This window comes from Rhinatrema bivittatum, chromosome 6 (genome assembly GCF_901001135.1).
Source record: "Rhinatrema bivittatum chromosome 6, aRhiBiv1.1, whole genome shotgun sequence".
NCBI classification, from domain to species: domain Eukaryota; kingdom Metazoa; phylum Chordata; class Amphibia; order Gymnophiona; family Rhinatrematidae; genus Rhinatrema; species Rhinatrema bivittatum.
Genome location: NC_042620.1, coordinates 269,335,530 through 269,357,060, shown reverse-complemented (window position 1 = coordinate 269,357,060; position 21,531 = coordinate 269,335,530). Strand labels below are relative to the sequence as shown.

The window sequence follows — 21,531 nt, the reverse complement described above, 5'->3', positions numbered from 1 at the left end:
GGACTGGTTGTTTTGTTGTTTCCTCCTTTTAGAGCCCTACAGCTTATACTGAGCCCCTCACTGACTACATTTTCTCCCAGCGCTGCACCAAGTGGGTCAGTGCTCAACAGGGGCTGAGAAGTGTAGCCCCCTTCCCAAGGGGGTGGTTACAGGGTGGGTGGGTTTTAGAACTGTCCTATGTAGTAATAGTATCTAGAGACTGGGAAGGATTTCAGGGATTGATCCAAGCCAGACTCGCAGGGTATCTCATTTTTGGGGGACTGGGGAGGTGGTGGGGTGGGGGATTGGAGAGGCCTGGGGAGGCCTTGGAAAGCTGCAGCAGAGGGGCCAAGGGGGTGGGTGGGTTTTTTTTGTTTTTTTTTTTTGAAAAATATTTATTTTGGTTTGGCGAGCAATCCAAATTGAAATAAGCATTAAAACAAATTGAGAAATGAATAGGCACCTCCCCTGCAAATGAAAGAATGAACTGAAAGGCTCTTGTTTGGGCTGCACAGAAAGATGAGTAGTTAGTGCTGTGCTCCAGTACAGAAGGAGGAGTGGAACAGTGATCTGTGTTACAGATGTTAACTTGTAGCTTGATGCCACCTAGTGCATGATTGTTATATTTCTTCTTCCTGTCTCTCTTGATACCAGTACTGTGATACACTATAGAAATGGATGTCAGAGTTTCTGCCCCATCCCTCCCCATATTATACCATATGTATGTTTGAAATACTAAGTCATGAAGCATCTAATTCTACAAGAGGTTTCATATTTACAAATATATTCAGACAACCCCAACTTTTAACAGATTTGTGACTCTCCAAACCTGATTCCTTCTGAATAATACTTTTTTTTATTTTTTTTTTAATTACAAAGGTAATACAATCTATCTGTGGGAATTCCTACTGGCACTGCTTCAAGACAAGAACACCTGCCCAAGATACATCAAATGGACACAGAGGGAGAAAGGAATATTCAAACTTGTGGACTCCAAAGCAGTGTCCAAACTATGGGGCAGGCATAAGAACAAGCCTGACATGAACTATGAAACCATGGGAAGGGCTCTAAGGTGAGTAATGAATGGCAGAAGTTTATGAAAGTGTTTTGCAGCACACAAAGTATTTTCTATCTGCAGGTCTGGTAACGCCAAGTATTTGTGGCAACACCCTAGGGCTTCTCCCCCTGCAGGTCAGTGCAGTATCCCACAGCTTCTCCCCCTGCAGGTCAGTGCAGTATCCCACAGCTTCTCCCCCTGCAGGTCAGTGCAGCCTCCCACGGCTTCTCTCCCTGCAGGTCAGTGCAGCCTCCCACGGCTTCTCCCCCTGCAGTCAGTGCAGCCTCCCACGGCTTCTCCCCCTGCAGGTCAGTGCAGCATCCCACGGCTTCTGTCCCTGCAGGTCAGTGCAGCCTCCCACGGCTTCTCCCCCTGCAGGTCACTGCAGCCTCCCACGGCTTCTCCCCCTGCAGGTCACTGCAGCCTCCCACGGCTTCTCCCCCTGCAGGTCAGTGCAGCCTCCCACGGCTTCTCCCCCTGCAGTCAGTGCAGCCTCCCACGGCTTCTCCCTCTGCAGGTCAGTGCAGCATCCCACGGCTTCTGTCCCTGCAGGTCAGTGCAGCCTCCCACGGCTTCTCCCCCTGCAGGTCAGTGCAGCCTCCCACGGCTTCTCCCCCTGCAGGTCACTGCAGCATCCCACGGCTTCTCCCCCTGCAGGTCAGTGCAGCCTCCCACGGCTTCTCCCCCTGCAGGTCAGTGCAGCCTCCCACGGCTTCTCCCCCTGCAGGTCACTGCAGTATCCCACGGCTTCTCCCCCTGCAGGTCAGTGCAGCCTCCCACGGCTTCTCCCCCTGCAGGTCACTGCAGTATCCCACGGCTTCTCCCCCTGCAGGTCAGTGCAGCCTCCCACGGCTTCTCCCCCTGCAGGTCAGTGCAGCATCCCACGGCTTCTCCCCCTGCAGGTCAGTGCAGCCTCTCACGGCTTCTCCTCCTGCAGTCAGTGCAGCCTCCCACGGCTTCTGTCCCTGCAGGTCAGTGCAGCCTCCCACGGCTTCTCTCCCTGCAGGTCAGTGCAGCCTCCCACGGCTTCTCCCCCTGCAGTCAGTGCAGCCTCCCACGGCTTCTCCCCCTGCAGGTCAGTGCAGCCTCCCACGGCTTCTCTCCCTGCAGGTCAGTGCAGCCTCCCACGGCTTCTCCCCCTGCAGTCAGTGCAGCCTCCCACGGCTTCTCCCCCTGCAGGTCAGTGCAGCCTCCCACGGCTTCTCCCCCTGCAGGTCAGTGCAGCCTCCCACGGCTTCTCCCCCTGCAGGTCAGTGCAGCCTCCCACGGCTTCTCCCCCTGCAGTCAGTGCAGCCTCCCACGGCTTCTCCCCCTGCAGGTCAGTGCAGCATCCCACGGCTTCTCCCCCTGCAGGTCAGTGCAGCCTCCCACGGCTTCTCCCCCTGCAGGTCACTGCAGCATCCCACGGCTTCTCCCCCTGCAGGTCACTGCAGCATCCCACGGCTTCTCCCCCTGCAGGTCAGTGCAGCCTCCCACGGCTTCTCCCCCTGCAGGTCACTGCAGTATCCCACGGCTTCTGTCCCTGCAGGTCAGTGCAGCCTCCCACGGCTTCTCCCCCTGCAGGTCACTGCAGTATCCCACGGCTTCTCCCCCTGCAGGTCAGTGCAGCCTCCCACGGCTTCTCCCCCTGCAGGTCAGTGCAGCCTCTCACGGCTTCTCCCCCTGCAGGTCAGTGCAGCCTCTCACGGCTTCTCCTCCTGCAGTCAGTGCAGCCTCCCACGGCTTCTGTCCCTGCAGGTCAGTGCAGCCTCCCACGGCTTCTCTCCCTGCAGGTCAGTGCAGCCTCCCACGGCTTCTCCCCCTGCAGGTCAGTGCAGCCTCCCACGGCTTCTCCCCCTGCAGGTCAGTGCAGCCTCCCACGGCTTCTCTCCCTGCAGGTCAGTGCAGCCTCCCACGGCTTCTCCCCCTGCAGGTCAGTGCAGCCTCCCACGGCTTCTCCCCCTGCAGGTCAGTGCAGCCTCCCACGGCTTCTCCCCCTGCAGGTCAGTGCAGCCTCCCACGGCTTCTCCCCCTGCAGTCAGTGCAGCCTCCCATGGCTTCTCCCCCTGCAGGTCAGTGCAGCCTCCCACGGCTTCTCCCCCTGCAGTCAGTGCAGCCTCCCACCACTTCTCTCCCTTTACACAGGGACAACATTCCTTGCTTCTTTCCTATTGGTTGAAGATAGCCATTAGTATTTTCTGCTGTTCAATAATTGCATACATTAGCGGCCAAAGCAGAGTAACCTATAATTGTGATATTTATTTTGTGTTCAAAACAAATGCCAGAACTGCATTAGATAATCACAGTGGGAGCAATTTTCACAACCCTGCAGGTTGGTTAAAAGCCCCTGGGTTCTCAGTGGGGAAGTAGGAACATGCTTTTCCTTTGAAAATTGCCTAGGGGAAATGTATAAAAAATGCATTGAAATTAAAAAGCTAGGCACATTGCTGCCTGCGCCGATCTAACCTCACCTCTGTTCCCTCTTACTTTTCTTATAGATAAAAATAGATGTGTTGTTGATCTCTGTACATATTGTTCTCCACAAACAAGGTGGGCAATTTTCAGATACCCGAGTAAATGGCTTTTGAAAAGTGCTCTCTGTTTGAGATTAACATCCAGAAATATCATTGAGTACCATGGGAGCAATTTTGAAAAAACTATGAGGTTCACATCCAAAAGCCATTTAGACAGATAACAGTAATAGTTATCCATCTAAATGGCTTACCCGGCTATATTTTCAGCCCTTATCTGGCTAAATTCTAGGAGAACAAGATGGGGGCGTATTAGGGGTGGGCAGGATGTGTTCTAGGAAGGAGCAGAGTTAGCCATACAAGTTAAGCAGCTAACGCTGATATTTGGTATATATAACCGGCTAACTTTAAGGTAGCCAGTTATATTCAGCAGTGTGACAATGTGAATAGTAATGGACATCTCAACTCTGTGTACTATTACTGAACAACATCTACTGCAAGCAAAAGCCTTACAGCCGGTCCGCGGTTGGCATAACAGCGTAACATCACGAATAGCTTTACCTGCAGTAGTGTTTCAGAAAACATAACTAGTGAGACACCTACACCAGCCCCATGTATTTGGTCAGGTTATGTAATTTCCAATTGATGCAATATTTTCTTTAAATATTATTAGAAAAGGGCGTGACTGGATTTGATGTTGTCAAACTAGTTCTCCTAGTCACTCCCTTTAATGCTCCTAATTCAGGGTTTTCAACACAGTCCTCGGGACACACCTAGCCAGTTAAATTTTCAGGATATCCAGAATGAATATACATGAAAGAGATCTTCATACAATGGAGGCAGTGCATGCAAATCTATCTCATGCATATTCATTGTGCATATTGTGAAAACCAGACTGGCTTGAGAACCACTGACCCAATCCATGAATAGGGACATCTTCACTAACTTTTGTTATTTGCAGAGTGGAAGCTGATTTTAATGTCATCTGTACCTTAAGAGCCCAAAAGAGAATCTCTGAAGTAACATTGTCCCACATAAATGGCATGTTTTAGGTCAAAGAGGCACCATCAAGTATAAAAATATATTTATTCACATTAGTAAAGAATAGGGAGCATCTTGGTGAACAAAATCAAGCAAAATGTAAAACTCCAATAAAATAACTATCGCTTATGAGGTCTAAATATTTTATTTGTCCCCATTATGCAGCCCCATTTTAGAAGAAACAAACAGAGAAGGCATGCAGCGGCATGACTTCAGGAATCCTTTCCTACACAGATTTGTAAAAGAGGGTATATGCTGTGCTTCAGAATGTTTTTTCCATTTGCTGCAACCATAGGATGAGGGAAGGCAAAGAGGAGCAGGAAGTTGGCATGCACCTTTGTGTGTGTGTGTGATGCCCTTGGAGCGGTCTAGGACTGGAGAAGGCCAGAGAACAGACCAGGCTGGAGACTGGTCTGCTTTTCACCAGTTTATTTACAGAAGTTTAACAGAAGCAAAATGGCTGCTTACCTCAGCAGATTGACAAGGCAAGAAAACTTCCAAAACAGACACAGCACTTAATTACAGCTTCCTTCCCCTTCCTGGGGCCTCTCTCTCTCAGGGCCTCACCTTTTTATCCCTTACCTCAGGGAAATGCCCCCACCCGAGGATCCCCTTCCTGTCTGTCTTAAGGTGGACAAGGCCAGATAGCTGGAGCCGGTCCCTTAAGGCAGTCTGAGGCTTTCTGTCATATTCGCTATCACAATGTGTTTGTGTCAAAGTCTGTGTATGTGGGGACCTGATGTAGGATTATGGTTGCTTAATCAAGGCAGTTTAGTGCTGGCAAATGCTCCATTCCAAAAGCCCCTTTTCCCCTTCAGCAGCCTAACCCAGAGCAAAACTGAAGTAGTATCCCAATTTGTGTAGTTGCCACAAAATATTTTGGTGTAAATTCAAACATTAAAATCAAGCAAAGAAAAGTGGGCTACATAAACAGATATGCACACAACTACACACACAAACACACAAACATACCGTACCTATATGCAGACACACAGATACATGAACAATGATAAATCTTAGAGGTGTCTGTGTGTATGTATCCACTGTCTGAGATGTGTGTTCAGGGGCAGATTGGCCTATCAGGGGATTGGACATCCCATGATGGACCGGTCGCTCTGGTCGCATGGTTTCCTCTCCTCAGCTCCTGCTCATATTGCCTGCCCCTGCCCACCGGTGGCCTAAGAAAAGCAGAGGGGCCATGGCAGAGCCTATCCCACTGTGTCCCGAAGAAGGGCTCGATGGGGCAGTGGAAACACCTGTCCCGTCATGGCCCGAAGAGAGGCCTGCAGGGCTGCAGCACAGCCCATCCTGCCATGGCCTAAAGAAAAGTTTAGAGGGGCTGTGGTGGAGCCCATCCTGAGATGGCCTGAAGAAAGGCTCGGTGGGGCCAAGGTGGAGCCTATCCCGCTGTGGCCTGAAGAGAGGGAAAGGCCCTGAGAGTATGACTGTAAGAGCATGAAAGTCTGTGCCTATGTATGTGTGAAGGAGAGAGAGAGAGAGTGTGTTGTTTGTGTGTGTGTGTGTCTGTGAGAGCATGGGTGGATGTTTGTGTGTGTGTGTGTCTGTGAGAGCATGGGTGGATGTTTGTGTGTGTGTGTGTGTGTGTCTGTGAGAGCATGGGTGGATGTTTGTGTGTGTGTGTGTGTGTGTCTGTGAGAGCATGGGTGGATGTTTGTGTGTGTGTGTGTGTCTGTGAGAGCATGGGTGGATGTTTGTGTGTGTGTGTGTGTGTGTGTCTGTGAGAGCATGGGTGGATGTTTGTGTGTGTATGTGTGTGTGTGTGTGTCTGTGAGAGCATGGGTGGATGTTTGTGTGTGTGTGTGTGAGAGCATGGGTGGATGTTTGTGTGTGTCTGTGTGTCTGTGTGTCTGTGAGAGCATGGGTGGATGTTTGTGTGTGTGTGTGTGTGTGTCTGTGAGAGCATGGGTGGATGTTTGTGTGTGTGTGTCTGTGAGAGCATGGGTGGATGTTTGTGTGTGTGTGTGTGTCTGTGAGAGCATGGGTGGATGTTTGTGTGTGTGTGTGTGTGTGAGTGAGAGCATGGGTGGATGTTTGTGTGTGTGTGTCTGTGAGAGTATGGGTGGATGTTTGTGTGTGTGTGTGTGTGTCTGTGAGAGCATGGGTGGATGTTTGTGTGTGTGTGTGTGTCTGTGAGAGCATGGGTGGATGTTTGTGTGTGTGTGTGTCTGTGAGAGCATGGGTGGATGTTTGTGTGTGTGTGTGTGTGTGTCTGTGAGAGCATGGGTGGATGTTTGTGTGTGTGTGTGTCTGTGAGAGCATGGGTGGATGTTTGTGTGTGTGTGTGTGTGTGTGTCTGTGAGAGCATGGGTGGATGTTTGTGTGTGTGTGTGTCTGTGAGAGCATGGGTGGATGTTTGTGTGTGTGTATGTGTGTCTGTGAGAGCATGGGTGGATGTTTGTGTGTGTGTGTGTCTGTGAGAGCATGGGTGGATGTTTGTGTGTGTGTGTGTGTGTCTGTGAGAGCATGGGTGGATGTTTGTGTGTGTGTGTGTGTGTCTGTGAGAGCATGGGTGGATGTTTGTGTGTGTGTGTCTGTGAGAGCATGGGTGGATGTTTGTGTGTGTGTGTGTGTGTGTGTGTGTCTGTGAGAGCATGGGTGGATGTGTGTGTGTGTGTGTGTCTGTGAGAGCATGGGTGGATGTTTGTGTGTGTGTGTGTCTGTGAGAGCATGGGTGGATGTTTGTGTGTGTGTGTGTGTGTCTGTGAGAGCATGGGTGGATGTTTGTGTGTGTGTGTGTCTGTGAGAGCATGGGTGGATGTTTGTGTGTGTGTGTGTGTCTGTGAGAGCATGGGTGGATGTTTGTGTGTGTGTGTGTGTGTGTGTCTGTGAGAGCATGGGTGGATGTTTGTGTGTGTGTGTGTGTGTATCTGTGAGAGCATGGGTGGATGTTTGTGTGTGTGTGTGTGTGTGTGTCTGTGAGAGCATGGGTGGATGTTTGTGTGTGTGTGTGTGTGTGTGTGTGTGTGTGTGTGTGTGTCTGTGAGAGCATGAATGTTAGGGACCTAAACCTCCCCTTACTGGGGAGGTTTGGATCCCAAGGGCACACAAACGTATTTGTTATTTTAATGGCATTCATCCGGCTAGCATTTCTCCGATGCTTAACTCTCTATCCCAGGGTAGATTCTTTCTGTGGGGAGAAGCTCTCGCTTATGGCCCAGATAGTGGTGTATTACTTTCCGTGTGTGTGAGTAGTTGCATCTCAAGGTTTGGCAGCTCCAGACTCTGGGTGTTAAAATAAAGTTCACTGATTCTGCAACAATTAAAGTCTAATTTGTCCATGTGGCAGACCCCCTCGGGCTGGCCACCAGATGTCACTGTCCCTGTCTTAGAACACCCTTTAAAAGGAGCGATCCATCCCCCTCAGTCCCGCCCACCTGGAGGGTCTGGATTGGATGCCTGAACACTATTTAGCCCAGGCATTTTAGAATTCTGTTCCTTTTATATTGCAAACTATTTTTATCATATTAATTTGTTTTATTTTAATTGATTGTTTTATTACCAATTTTATTGTAAACATTTGTGATTGGCTAACAGAATAACGATATATAAACCTAATAAATAAATAAACACTGTGAGACCAGTTTGAGGAAGACTTTAAACAGTAAGAATGTTTCAGCTTCACAATCAACTTCACCCTGAAAGAGTTTCTTTTAAAAGTGACACCTCATCGTGTACTCTCTGCCAGAGGGTCCTTCTCCTACTAATTTACAGAGAGAGAGATTTTTGAGCCTGATATCCTTTTTGGGCGCAAGGCCTCTCACCAGGGGACCAAAGACCTGTGAGCCCACTCTAAACCCTTGGAGGGCAAGCACCAGTGATGGATCCTGCTGTGCGAGACAGTGAAAGCAGGATCTATTCAATTTAACTTTTGAAGTATTTTTGGACTTGAGCAGGGTGGGGAGGTTTTTGGATCCCCCTTCCCCACTGGACTTGCAGTGCTGAGAACAAGCCTGATCCCACTGACTTTCACCAAGAGAAGTCCACCAGAAACGTCAATAACCAAAGGATGGAAGAACAAGATAGCAAGACCTCAACCAGATCTCCACACAAACTCCAAGGGTCCAGGATGGGCTGGGTGTCCGATGAAGAAGATAAACTAAGGTAGGACTTCTTGCTGTGAAGGTTGTGACCCCTCCAATAGGATTCCTGATTAGCTGCTGGGTGAACTTTGCCCATTACAATCACCATGGGAGCTCTACCCAGAGGTCTGATTAAAGAACACATACCTACATAGGAAAATACACTTGTACCAACAGTCAGATGTAAATTCACACTTCTGGACAATGGACTTTAATTTATGATTACCAGTCAGTAAACTTTTATTTAACACCCAGAGTCTGGTCCTGTCTATTCATTTCAGCCTCTCACCTCATGGGAAGCACCTAGTCTAAACACACACTGGAAGCAGCTCAACATCATCTGGGCCATATCGAAAGCTTCCCCTCATAAAAAGAATCCTCCCAAGGATTAGGAGTCCAGCATGGGAGTAGTTTGCTAAATGGAGCAGCCCCTGAAGAAAAATAAATTAGTTTGTGTGCCCTGGGATTAAACACCCCCGCTAAGGGTTACATCCATAATATTGAAGTTACAGCTGACCGATGGTACAGATGTGAGTTTCTCTTTAGGTATGTGTCCTTAATTTCAGGCATCTGGGTGAAGCTTCCCATGGTGATGTTAAAAGCACAAAGCTCTCCCAGTGGCTAAACGTGAATCCTATTGGAGGGGCCCCCCTCAAACACAGAAAACAGTCCTACCTGAAGCCATCTCATTCTTGGATATCCACGAGATCCGATTGGGGTCTCCCAGTCTTGATCATTCTCCTTAGTTTTGTTGTTGGGGACTTCTCTTGCAGGAAAAGTCTTTAGAAAGAAGGAACCAGGCTATCTCAGCTTCGGATCCCCTTGGGGGAGGGGTGAGTCAGAAAAAACCTCCCCACAAAGCAATTGTTCCAAATACTTTTGTAATGCAGAACTGAACACATCTTCAGCCATCAAAATCTCTCAGAAGGTGCTGTCACTGGTCTTTCCCACTTGGGGAGTAGATTGGAGCTTACGAGCTTTCAGTCTTTTGAATTTAAGAGCAATTTTTGAATTTAAGAGCAATCGGTTCAGTGGTTTCTGAGATTAGCGATTTTGTCCAAACTATTTAACATTTTTATTTATATAGATATACACACACATATTTATTCTAACGTATTTCACAGCCACTTAAATGTATCAAATTATAGAATAAAACCAGATATTTAAAAATAAATATAGAAAGTAATAATTGTAATGTATAGTACAAATGTAAAATACTTATATCTTTTATAAAATGTTTCATAAGCATATTCATTCAACAAGGAACCTTTTTCTATTTTCAGTGGAAGAACATGTGGCAGCAAAACAGTATAGTTTTCCAAAGATATCAGCAGCTTGAACTGATGGGCTTATCCCAGAATCATAAAAAGCTGCTGACATAACAGATTTTACATGTAACAGGACATTCAAAGTACTGTATTCGCAAGTAAAAAAATCACATAAAATAACATTTATATTATATTTACATGCCTTGCTGTGGTGCCAACCAGAAAACTCTGCAAAAAAGGGAAAAAGACACATGGAACCCATACGGCATTATACCTATTGTAATACATGTTGGATATGGGCTTGGCCTTCAGAATGTCATGAATAAACTATTACAATATTTGTTTATTTCTTTAAAATCAATTTCCAGCCTGCTACATCCAAAGTTTGCATATAGTAAATCTCCCATATCAAAACAGCACTAACTGTCAGCTCTCAAACAGAGGGAAGGGAGGGTGAGTGACCAAGGGGGAGGAGGATGAGTGACTGAGGTAAATGAGCAAGGGGAAGGGGGAGAGAGGGTACAGAACCTGACTCTGCCACTGCAACGTGTGGCCGGGTACCGCTAGTATATATATATATATAAACCAAAACAACTCCCTTTGGAGTGAAATACAAGCACTATTCTTATAATCAGATTAATCTTTTTATTGAAAATTTTTAGACAAATATCAAAAAGTGAACAGTTCTCGTCACTAACAGTTTACCTAAAAACTACACTAAACATTTATATTGCATCAAAAGTGCATCTGTAACTTGATATAATGCTGAAATCAGCCTTCATTCACACTCAAGCACACCCATTCACATACATTCTCACTGTTATATATTCTCACTATTATATTCCAAGCATAAATAATCTATACAACAAACATACATATATCTAAAAACGATCTCAAAGTTCACAGTGTGTCTTATATAATCTTAATTTACATCACTGAAACATTGTTACTTATACCATAGAACCTGCATACAATCTAATACAATAAACCTTATAATGCAATCCCTTTTTAATCCTTGTTGATCCCAATCCTTTCTATTGAACCTCATTTATCCCAACCGGGCCCTCGTTTTTCCTTAACGGCTTCGTCAGGGGAATGTATAATGGTCACACCATGGATTTAATCTTAATTGGATTCAATATAGGATGTGTAACTTCTGTGGTAGAAAGATCAAAATGTCTTCTTTAAGGTTCCAATTTCTTGTTGTACATCATCAAGTTCTGTATCTGCACCATTAATATACAACACACATTATCTTCCAAAAAAGTTTGCTTTAAAATATTCAAAAAATTTGTTTATCAGATAATTGTCATTCAAATTCCTCCTTCCACAAGATATCTCCAATTTATCACAGGTAACTTTTCTAACCTCTCCCATTAATGATCTAACATTTCATAAATTATATTGCTAATCTTAAAGAAATTCTTAATAATGTGTTACCCACATCATTAAAGGACTCCATTCCAATGCAGCCTTGGCTCTTAAAAAATAACTCTTCTCACTCAAAAACTCTTTCAATCTGCCCATCCAAACCTTTATTCCTCATACCTCTCCTCACTCTTACCCCGGATATTTATGGACAACCTACAACCGTGTTTCACAATTTTTCGTCTATACTGAGAGCTCTCACTTCTAACCACCACTTTTCCCACAGCCTTAGATCTGAAAACAAAACCATATTTAACTGCAGCCATTTATACAATTTATTAATCCCTTGGGTAGTGTGTACATGGTAGTAATCTAAAACCATGCCATCCTTTGCCAGCTGCTTCATTTTTTTCCCTTGTCTGACAATATTTCACACACTCTACCTGCCTGCCATAGTAAAGCAATAGGGAATTCTTTTAGGAAGGCCTGTTATTCGAAAATATTAACCCGATGCTTCTGATTTTCAAATGCTTCTGAGATATTCCAATTTCCTTTCAGTGAAGCAAATTTGGCAACTTTCCATTCCTTCTTTGGACAGTTATTTTGGCACCAGACAGACAGACACAAATCTTTTACATGATTCCTTAAAATATTCTATATGTTGGAAAGCATAAAAAAGTTAAATTAATGACTTTAGCTTAGGTTAAATTCAACTGTTATGTAGCAGCTGATTGTGATATCATCAATCATTGTGAACGCTCTGCTGTTGTCACTGAATACTATGCGATCAAAGAATGCAAATTTTTTCTCTGTGATATCTTCAACATTAGCAGTTTAGGCCTTTAATATAACCAACTCATATGCACTTATGCCGAGTCATATGCATCACACCTGAAAATAACTTTTTATGTAAGTGAATATATTATTACATGCATTGTGTAAAATTAAGGTGTGTATATACAAGATTAGGACATCAGGGTGTTCTTCCTTAACCAGCTAGTACAACATTCTTCAGGTATACAGTGAGTCACTTGTCCTAAGGCTGAGTGACTCAACATCCAAATAGTGTTTTAATATCTAGGAATTGCATGACCAGAATATCTAGTAGGGAGTAAAATAGGGATCATTCTTACTGTTTTCCTTCATTGTGTGCTGTAATATTTGAAGAATTCAAACAGAAAAGAGACCTCTTGGTACAAAAGTAAACAAATTATTAACGTACCCAGTTAAGTGATTTTAAAAGCACAATCAGTTCATATTAGTATGTAACAAAAAAAATGTTTTTGAAAAAATGTAAAAATAGAAGGAAAAAGACTTCAGATGCCACAAATCTCCAGCCAAAAAGGTTTTCAGGATGGACACATCCCTGAGAGGTTGAAAGGATCTTGGGTAACCGGGCAGGCTATTAAACCAAGGGGGTTTGAAGGACCTAGCTCTATCCTGGTCAAACTGGTGAATGAACTGGTGAAACTGGTTATGGCGGGGAAGCGTGCCAGTTTTAAATTTCCCCCACTTGTGTGACTTGTACCTGCGTGGCTGTGCGGGTCCAGTTGCAAAACAGGGTGCACACATACGCCTACCTAAGCTGTTTTATAACATACGCGTGTATGTCCCTGGCTGACCTACACACGTTAGTACGTGCTCCTTTTAAAGTTGCTGTCTTAAAACTGGGTTTTACATGTGCAAATGGACTTTTGCGTGGAAGTGGTCTCTTGAAAATTGCTACAACATATGCCATTGAATTATCAACAGATTTTACACATGAAAGTGCACTCAAGGCATGTAAATAAACTTTGGAAAATTGCTACAATAGTATGATACATTTACACATGTAACTCCATTTAAAATTCATCTGCCAGTTTTTAGCAGGTATTTAACCTCTATCTAAATTAGGAAAGAGATTACCGCAAGGCATTGAGAAGCGAGTTGTCTTAAAAGGACCTCTGGCCTTCTTTTAAGCTAATAAAATGTGGGCTTAAATGCAAATAATAATAGTACAAATGGTTGGGTAGTCAGAGGCTGTGGGGTGCATTTTCAAAGAGTTCTGGATGTAAAAAATTGCATATACGTATGTACGTAGCATGTAGGGATGTGAATCGTTTTTTGACGATTTAAAATATCGTCCGATATATTTTAAATCGTCAAAAATCGTTAGGGCCACGATACAATACCAATTCCCCCGATTTATCGTCAAAAAATCGTAAATCGGGGGAAGGGGGAGGGCAGGAAAACCAGCACACTAAAACCCCCTAAAACCCACCCCCGACCCTTTAAATTAAATCCCCCACCCTCCCGAACCCCCCCCCAAATGCCTTAAATTACCTGGGGGTCCAGCGGCGGTCCGGAACGGCGGCGGTCCGGAACGGGCTCCTGCAATTGAATCGTGTTGTCTTCAGCCGGCGCCATTTTTCAAAATGGCCGCCGCAAAATGGCGGCGGCCATAGACCAAAACGATTCGACTGCAGGAGGTCGTTCCGGACCCCCGCTGGACTTTTGGCAAGTCTTGTGAGGGTCAGGAGGCCCCCCCAAGCTGGCCAAAAGTCCCTGGGGGTCCAGCGGGGGTCCGGGAGCGATCTCCTGCCGCGAATCGTTTTCCGAACGGAAAATGGCGCCGGCAGGAGATCGACTGCAGGAGGTCGTTCAGCGGGGGTCCGGAACCTCCGCTGAATGACCTCCTGCAGTTGATCTCCTGCCGGCGCCATTTTCCGTTCGGAAAACGATTCGCGGCAGGAGATCGCTCCCGGACCCCCGCTGGACCCCCAGGGACTTTTGGCCAGCTTGGGGGGGCCTCCTGACCCCCACAAGACTTGCCAAAAGTCCAGCGGGGGTCCGGAACGACCTCCTGCAGTCGAATCGTTTTGGTCTATGGCCGCCGCCATTTTGCGGCGGCCATTTTGAAAAATGGCGCCGGCTGAAGACAACACGATTCAATTGCAGGAGCCCGTTCCGGACCGCCGCCGTTCCGGACCGCCGCTGGACCCCCAGGTAATTTAAGGCATTTGGGGGGGGGTTCGGGAGGGTGGGGGATTTAATTTAAAGGGTCGGGGGTGGGTTTTAGGGGGTTTTAGTGTGCCAGCTCACGATTTTAATGATTTTCACGATACTTTAAACACCCAAACGGCAACAATACGATTCCCTCCCCCTCCCAGCCGAAATCGATCGTTAAGACGATCGAGGACACGATTCACATCTCTAGTAGCATGTACTCAGGCAATCACTATTTTATAAACATTGAAAGTGCATGTATATTTTAGGTTTTGGGAGCACATATATGCATGAAAAAGGGGCAGTCTAGGGTGCGGATAACGTAAGAACGTAAAAAGTTGCCATACTGGGTCAGTCGAGGGTCTATCAAGTCCAATATCCTGCTTCCAACAGTGGCCAATCCAGGTTCCAAGTGCCTGGAAAGTCCCAAACATTAAGCAGATCCCATAATACTAATGCCAGTAATAGTAGTGGCTTTTTCCTAATGGGCTGATTTTAAATGGCTGGTGCACGTAAAAAATGGGGGTTATGTGTGTGGATGGACCTTGTGCGCACAGGGCTGGATTTTAGAAGGGGCCCTGGCTGTGTGCGTAACTCCCGTTACACACAGAAGTGCCGGGCCAGATAAAAGGGATTTTCAAAGGGTTACTCATGTAACTTACGTGCATAACCCCGAAAACCTGCTCCTGCGCGCGCCAAGCCTATTTTTCATTGGCTCAGCGACGCGCACAAGCCCCGGGATGCGCGTATGTCTTGGGGCTATGAAAAAGGGGCGGGAAGGGGGTGGGGCGCTGGTCCAGGGCGGGACCAAGGCCTCCGGCACAGCGGCTGTGCCAGGGGATGGCGTGCTGGCAGCTGGCCGGCGCGTGCAAGTTATGCCTGCCAGAGGCAGGCGTAACTATTGGAACTATTCTGTTGATGCATTAGTTCTTCGAGCTCTTGTACTACTCATGTTTGCGCCCATCTACACATTTTTCTATTAACTGTATATCCCAAGTTACACTACCCCTATTTAGCCATTACCTATATTTATCCACGTTATTTTGTCGAGTTACTGTTGTCTATGTAATATATTTATTGATGTTCCTATGTTCAGAAACTCTGTTTATTGTAACGCCTTAACCGCGACAGTTTTGTTCTTTGGAAACCAACCTGATTTGATACTTGTATTGAGAAGGTCGGTATATAAAAATCCTAAATAAATAAATAAATAAACAAGGTGGGGGGGATTTAGATAGGGTTGGGGGATGGGTTAGATAGGGGAAGGGAGGGGAAGGTGGGGGGGGGGGGGAGTGGAAGGAAAGTTCCCTCCGAGGCCTCGGAGGGAATGGGGAAAGCCATCAGGGTTCCCCTAGGGCTCAGCGCGTGCAAGGTGCACAAGTGTGCACCCCCTTGTGTGCGCCGACCCTGGGTTTTATATCATGCACACGGGAGCACGCACATGTTATATAATCAGGTGTACATTTGTGTGCGCCGGGTAGCATCTATTAAAATCTACCCCTTAGTCAATAGCTGTTTATGGTCTTCTCTTCCAGGAACTTATCCAAACCTTTTTTAAACCCAGCTGCACTAACTGCCCTAACCACATCCTCCACATATCTATACTTATGTGCAAATACATGCAATGCATTGAAGCAAGAATATACACTATTTTCTAAGAGATTTACACGCATACATTTTGCAACTTAAGCAAATTTACACTTGTTAATTATCTTGTGTAATTGATTTCAGACTTATTTTGTACTATTGGTTGGGTGGGAGGTCTGGCTGCAGAACCAGGAGGGTCTCAGTGAACTAGCGAAGGACTGAGTGAACTGGTGGAGGAACTGAAAAACTGGTAATTTCAATTACGCGTTCATATTTTAAAATATACCAACCTATGACAGGAACTTTCAAACTGGCGCGTGTGCACACATTTGCATGCATACATCGGCGCACATTCAGGATTCATGGTCATTTTATGATATAAGCACACATATGCATGCATGTTATAAAATAGCCTGGCTGCATACACATGTGCCCCAAATTTTAAGTTAGCTTACATAAGCATGCAAATCCCACTTCTACTGCATAAATTGGGGGATTTTAAAAGGGGCACGCACCAACACCATTCCCAGTTTTACCAGTTCATCCCCAGTTCACCCAGTTAAGAGAGATGTCCTCCAGCCTCCCCTGGTTTGATAGCCTTCACTCCCCCCAGTTACCCCCGACCTGTAAAACCCTGCAGATCTGCCTAGTTTTCTTTAAATTTTAACTTACTTGGACTCCATTTCAGAAGTAAAGTTACGGTACAGGGGGCCTCAGTGCACATCAGGTCACATTAGTATTTGCGCGTACATATTAGATTCATGCCCCAAAATGCCCACACCCCACCCAGACCATTTCCAAATCTTGGCAGCTTTTAAATTCCGCTTGGCAAGCACGAGCCCAACTTCTTTGTGTATCCCCAAATTAATGTGTGTGTTGGGCTTTTAAAATTCACCTCTATATGTGCACATATTTTAAAAATTGATAGGAAAAGTATGTCCGTTCAGTACCTTGATATACTCACTTCAATGCATGTGGTTGCATGTATGTGTATATGTTGAGGTTAAATATATGCATATTTAATATGTGCATATCTGATATGTGCATCTTATAAAATGCTATCATAGATCTCTGCTCAGCCCTATATGTGCATATATGCAACCATGTGGGGTTGTTTGAAATTTACCCTCTGTGTGTGGTCACAACTGATTTCTAAATAGGAATGGTTTGTTTCCATAGGTATTACTACCAACGTGGCATCTTGTCAAAAGTTGAAGGACAGAGATTGGTTTATCAGTTCAAGGAGATGCCTAAAGATCTAATTGTAATTGATGATGATTCTTCTGATCCCATTTCTACTACATGCCCAAGGAGAAATCATTCTTACCCGTCCCAGGGTTCAGGATCTTTCTCAACTTCCAGTTTCTCAGACTCACTGTCCACTTCTAACCAAGCAACACCAGCTCAACAAAGACTGGCGCGGCCTATGAAACCGGGAGAAAAGTCTCAAGTGGCAACTCAGGAGGTGCGCAGGAAAAAGCAACAGCAGCTTTTATCAGAGGCTCACACCTTACAGCCAGAACAAGAGACTGTGACAAATACAATATATGCAACTGGGTGAGAACAATTTCCTGCTGAGTCAAAGCTCATGCAACAACATTTTGTTTTCCTTATTATATTATGTAATGGTTTCATCTAAAATAGTACAACCTAAGGTGGAATTTGGCCATGACATCTGACTTAATATTTCAGACAAATGCTACAGATTCTTACAACCTTGATTTAACATTTCATCTGAAGGACAGCAGCCTCAGCAAAACAGTACAACCCTAGCAGTATGCTAGGGTCTTGATTTAAAGAAGTTTCTTTTCCTCACTTCACTTTTCCCCAGCTGTGCACATTATTTGACTCTTTTCTGTCATAGTAACATAGAAGTCAATAATGAGAAGTGAGAGCAGCAGGAAATTAACTAAGTAAACTTAACTGGCCAACTTTGGCCGGAATATTTAGCGAGAAACAAGTCCTGCTGAATATACCCAGTTAGGTTTAAAGTTAGCCAGATAAATTTACCCAGATAACGTTGAGCTGCTCTTCACCACAACCAGACTTAGGCCTGGATTTATCAAAATGCGGTAAGTACCGCATGCGATAGCAAAAGGGGCGTGTTTTATGCTAATATAGTATTTATTGCAATTTGCCTGTGTGAAGAGCTAAATTAGTGCAAATTGCAATACCTGTTGTATTTCCTGCATTCAACCACTGGGGGACCATTTTTAAGGATGTGAGTGAGAGAGAGAGAGAGAGAGAGAGAGAGAGACTGGCCATAATATCATGGCCCATAGGCAGGTATTTGTATCCCTATGGTAGGCCCACCTAGTAACTCGAGGTGGGGATTAGGGAAGTGTGTAGGGGGTTAGGGGCCACTTTGATATGCTACGTGACACCTACGAACAGAACAGTGGTCTCTTGTGAAGATTTGCTGGCCTTCGGAGTGAGGAAACTCACTCCAAGATGAGATTTGGGCAATGTTCTCTCAACCGACATCAAGCTAGGTTGAGAGAACATTGCCCAAATCTCATCTTGGAGTGAGTTTCCTCACTACGAAGGCCAGCAAATCTTCACAAGAGACCACTGTTCTGTTCGTAGGTGTCACGTAGCATGTCAAAGTGGCCCCTAACCCCCTACACACTTACCTAATCCCCACCTCGAGTTACTAGGTGGGCCTACCACATGGTAGGAGCAATGGACGGCCGGCGCCATCTTAAAAAATGGCGCGGGCCATCCATTTCTCCTACTATGGGACAGGGCCGGCCAATGGCACCGATAGCTCCTGTCACATGGTAAGGGCAAAGGGCCACCGGCGCCATTTTGTTTACTGGCAGCTGATGGCCCGAGAGGGGGACATTGCTCCCACCCCCACTGGACCATCAGGGACCTTAGGCAAGTTTTGGGGGGTCGGGAGGGTGGGGGATTGTAAATAATTAGATCTGAAGGGTTGAGGTGGGTTTGGGGGGTTTTTTCTCTTTGTGCTCTTTCTCCCCCCCCCCCCCAAAAAAAACAATAAGAAAACCACATGAAATTTTGTGGGGGTTTTCTTATCATTTTCGGGAACCCCCGATACATGACAAATTAGGAAATATCATACAATATTTTAATTCGTCAAAAAAACAATGCACGTCCCTAGTTATTTCATCCATATTATTGTGGCTACACCCCAGCTGCAAGCCACAGAATGGGACCAGCTTCTATGTATCTCTCCCTGTTTACAATAGGGTGTTTTTGTATTCCTCATATATTATCTATCTTGGTTACATGAGCATAGAAGTTCCCCACTTATTTTCTTCCCATACCCTTCTTTTCCCATGGTTAACCAAAAACCTCTGTAATAATCTAAATAGGAATACCTGCATGCTGGAATCTGGATTTTAAAAACATGTTAATCTCCAGATTAAAGAATTTTTAGAGGCATACTTGGAAAAGATTTTAATATTTCTAAAACATTTTCTATAGATTAAGAAAGAAGATACCAGCAAGATTTATATTAGACTCTAATCAGACTTGAATTCATGATCCCCCATGCTCTGGTCACTAAGCTAGAGAAATGTTTTGCTTTATTTCACTCATATCTTCCTTTTCATAAACCAGCCAGCTAATGAGGAAATTGCTGTAAGAACATAAGACTTGCCATACTGGGTCAGACCAAAGGTCCATCAAGCCCAGTATCCTGTTTCCAACAGTGGCCAAGCCAGGACACAAGTACCTAGCAGGATCCCAAGGGGTAGACAAATTCCAAGCTGCTTATTAGAGGTGTGCATCCGTTTTCGACGTATTGGCGAACCGCAACATATTTTGTCCTATCCGTTAAATACGTGGGGAGGCGAAACCCATCGCGACTCCCCACGTATTTAACTTATTATCCGTTTAATTCGGTGTGCCCAGCGGCGTGCGCTTTTCTTCGCCCCCATTAGCTACTAGCTACCTATGATTTTCACAAAATGGCAGCTCCCATGCCCTACATTCTGGTATCCATGCCGACCTGTCTCACCCTTTCCTGTGAGTCACAGTGACTCACAGGAAAGGGTCGGACAGGTTGGCATGGATACCGGAATGCAGCGTATCCGCGCTGACATTTTGTGACATGCACTGAATGCAGCCAATCGCACTGGCATTCAGTGTTCTCTGTCGATTTTACTGATGAGCCAGCACTATAAAATCATCAGCACAAGGAGCCATGCACTTATTTCCAGCGATGCTGTGGGGAGGTGGGCTGGGTGTAAGAGAAGGCTGTACTGAGAGATAGGCTAGTTAAGCTAGTTAAGGAAAGAAAAAGCAAATTATTATTTGTTTTGCTGCAGTGCCAGGGCCAGCTAGTCCTGTTTCTTTCAAGCTGTTTATTTTGGTGATCTCTGACTGAGAAGAGAAGCTGTGCTAGGTCAGCTAGCACTGACCACCATTTAGGGTGTTGGGCTGTCTTGGAGAGATATATTATTTTCAATTTCATCCATTTTTCTGGAGTGACAAAAATTCAGCTTTTTTAAACTGATTTTTTAAAATTCAAATTACTTAGTCTCTCTGTGCACTGGGCAGTTTAACAGACTGAACCTAACTATTGGGTGGGTCTGTGCAGTCAAGTGCCCAGGGAGTCTGCCTCTTTTGTGCTTACAAGCAAGCAGCTTCTGTGTGCACGCCACACACATTAGTGCACAGCCAAGCACCATGATAGTGGGCAGTGGGTAGTTTTAACAGACTGAACCTAACTATCGGGTGGGTCTGTGCAGTCAAGTGCCCAGGGAGTCTGCCTCTTTTGTGCTTACAAGCAAGCAGCGTCTCTGTATACATGCCACACACATTAGTGCACAGCCAGGCACCGTGACAGTGGGCAGTGTTACTACTCAGTGACATTAAATCCATAATGTCAGGGAAAGAGAGATGTAGTCGAGTGATTGGGACTGGCAGAGGAGGCACCTCAAAAGACACTAGTGCAACACCACCAGTACAGCTAAAAAGGCAACTGTCGCAATCTAAACTCTTTGTAGGGGATGGCAGTTCCTTGCCATAAAAAATGAAATCTGACCATGATGCATCGTCATTGCCACCACTTGTTTCTGGCCCTGTAGTTTTGGAGGTCAGGGAAGGGGAGGCTGAGTCATGCCAGACAAAATGTTGACACCCAAAAGCAGCAGGGGGACAGAAGTCTCGACTAACATTTAGCATTGACAAGGTAGCGCAGTCACTGTTTGCTTCTGATTCAGATGAAGAATCTTCTTGTGTGGGATTCTCATCAGAAACGGAAGAAGTAATAGCTGACAAATCTTCGGTAGAATCAGTTAGTCCTGTCTTAGCCTCCACAAATGTGCAGCAGGGGAGAGATGAAAGTGATAACGAGGAGGAGGAAGAGCAGTCAGCACAGGCATAGAGGGTGACTGAGGTCCCCTCGGGCATTGCTTCTCAGGGTGCACCCACTACCTCAGCTCCAGTGCCAGCATCCACCCCCAAGGTGTTAGAGAGGGGAGGATTACGAAAGACATCTGTGATCTGGAGACACTTTAAAGTGACAGAAGACCCGCGTTATGCTCAGTGTAATTACTGTGCCAGGGATATTAGCAGGGGCAAGCAAATGGGACATCTATCTTATTTTGGCATGAACCATCATATGAAGAGGCAACACCCAACAAGATTACTGCCATCTGGGGATGGTGGCAGTACCATTCGGGGGACCCCTTCCAACCAGTGTGCAGTGGTAGGAAAGCAGCAGA

The 21,531-nt window shown here is 45.7% G+C and overlaps 1 protein-coding gene across 3 annotated transcripts in view; it reads left to right on the top strand.

Moving 5' to 3' along the window:
* LOC115094276 (ETS-related transcription factor Elf-1-like) overlaps positions 1-21,531 on the top strand; it is a 182,491-nt gene that overhangs the window by 151,372 nt on the left and 9,588 nt on the right. For all 3 annotated transcript variants that reach the window (XM_029607175.1, XM_029607177.1, XM_029607176.1), the window contains exons 7-8: positions 859-1,051; positions 17,015-17,392. In XM_029607175.1, the coding sequence (XP_029463035.1) occupies positions 859-1,051; positions 17,015-17,392 (571 nt within the window). The remainder of the gene's footprint in view (positions 1-858; positions 1,052-17,014; positions 17,393-21,531) is intronic.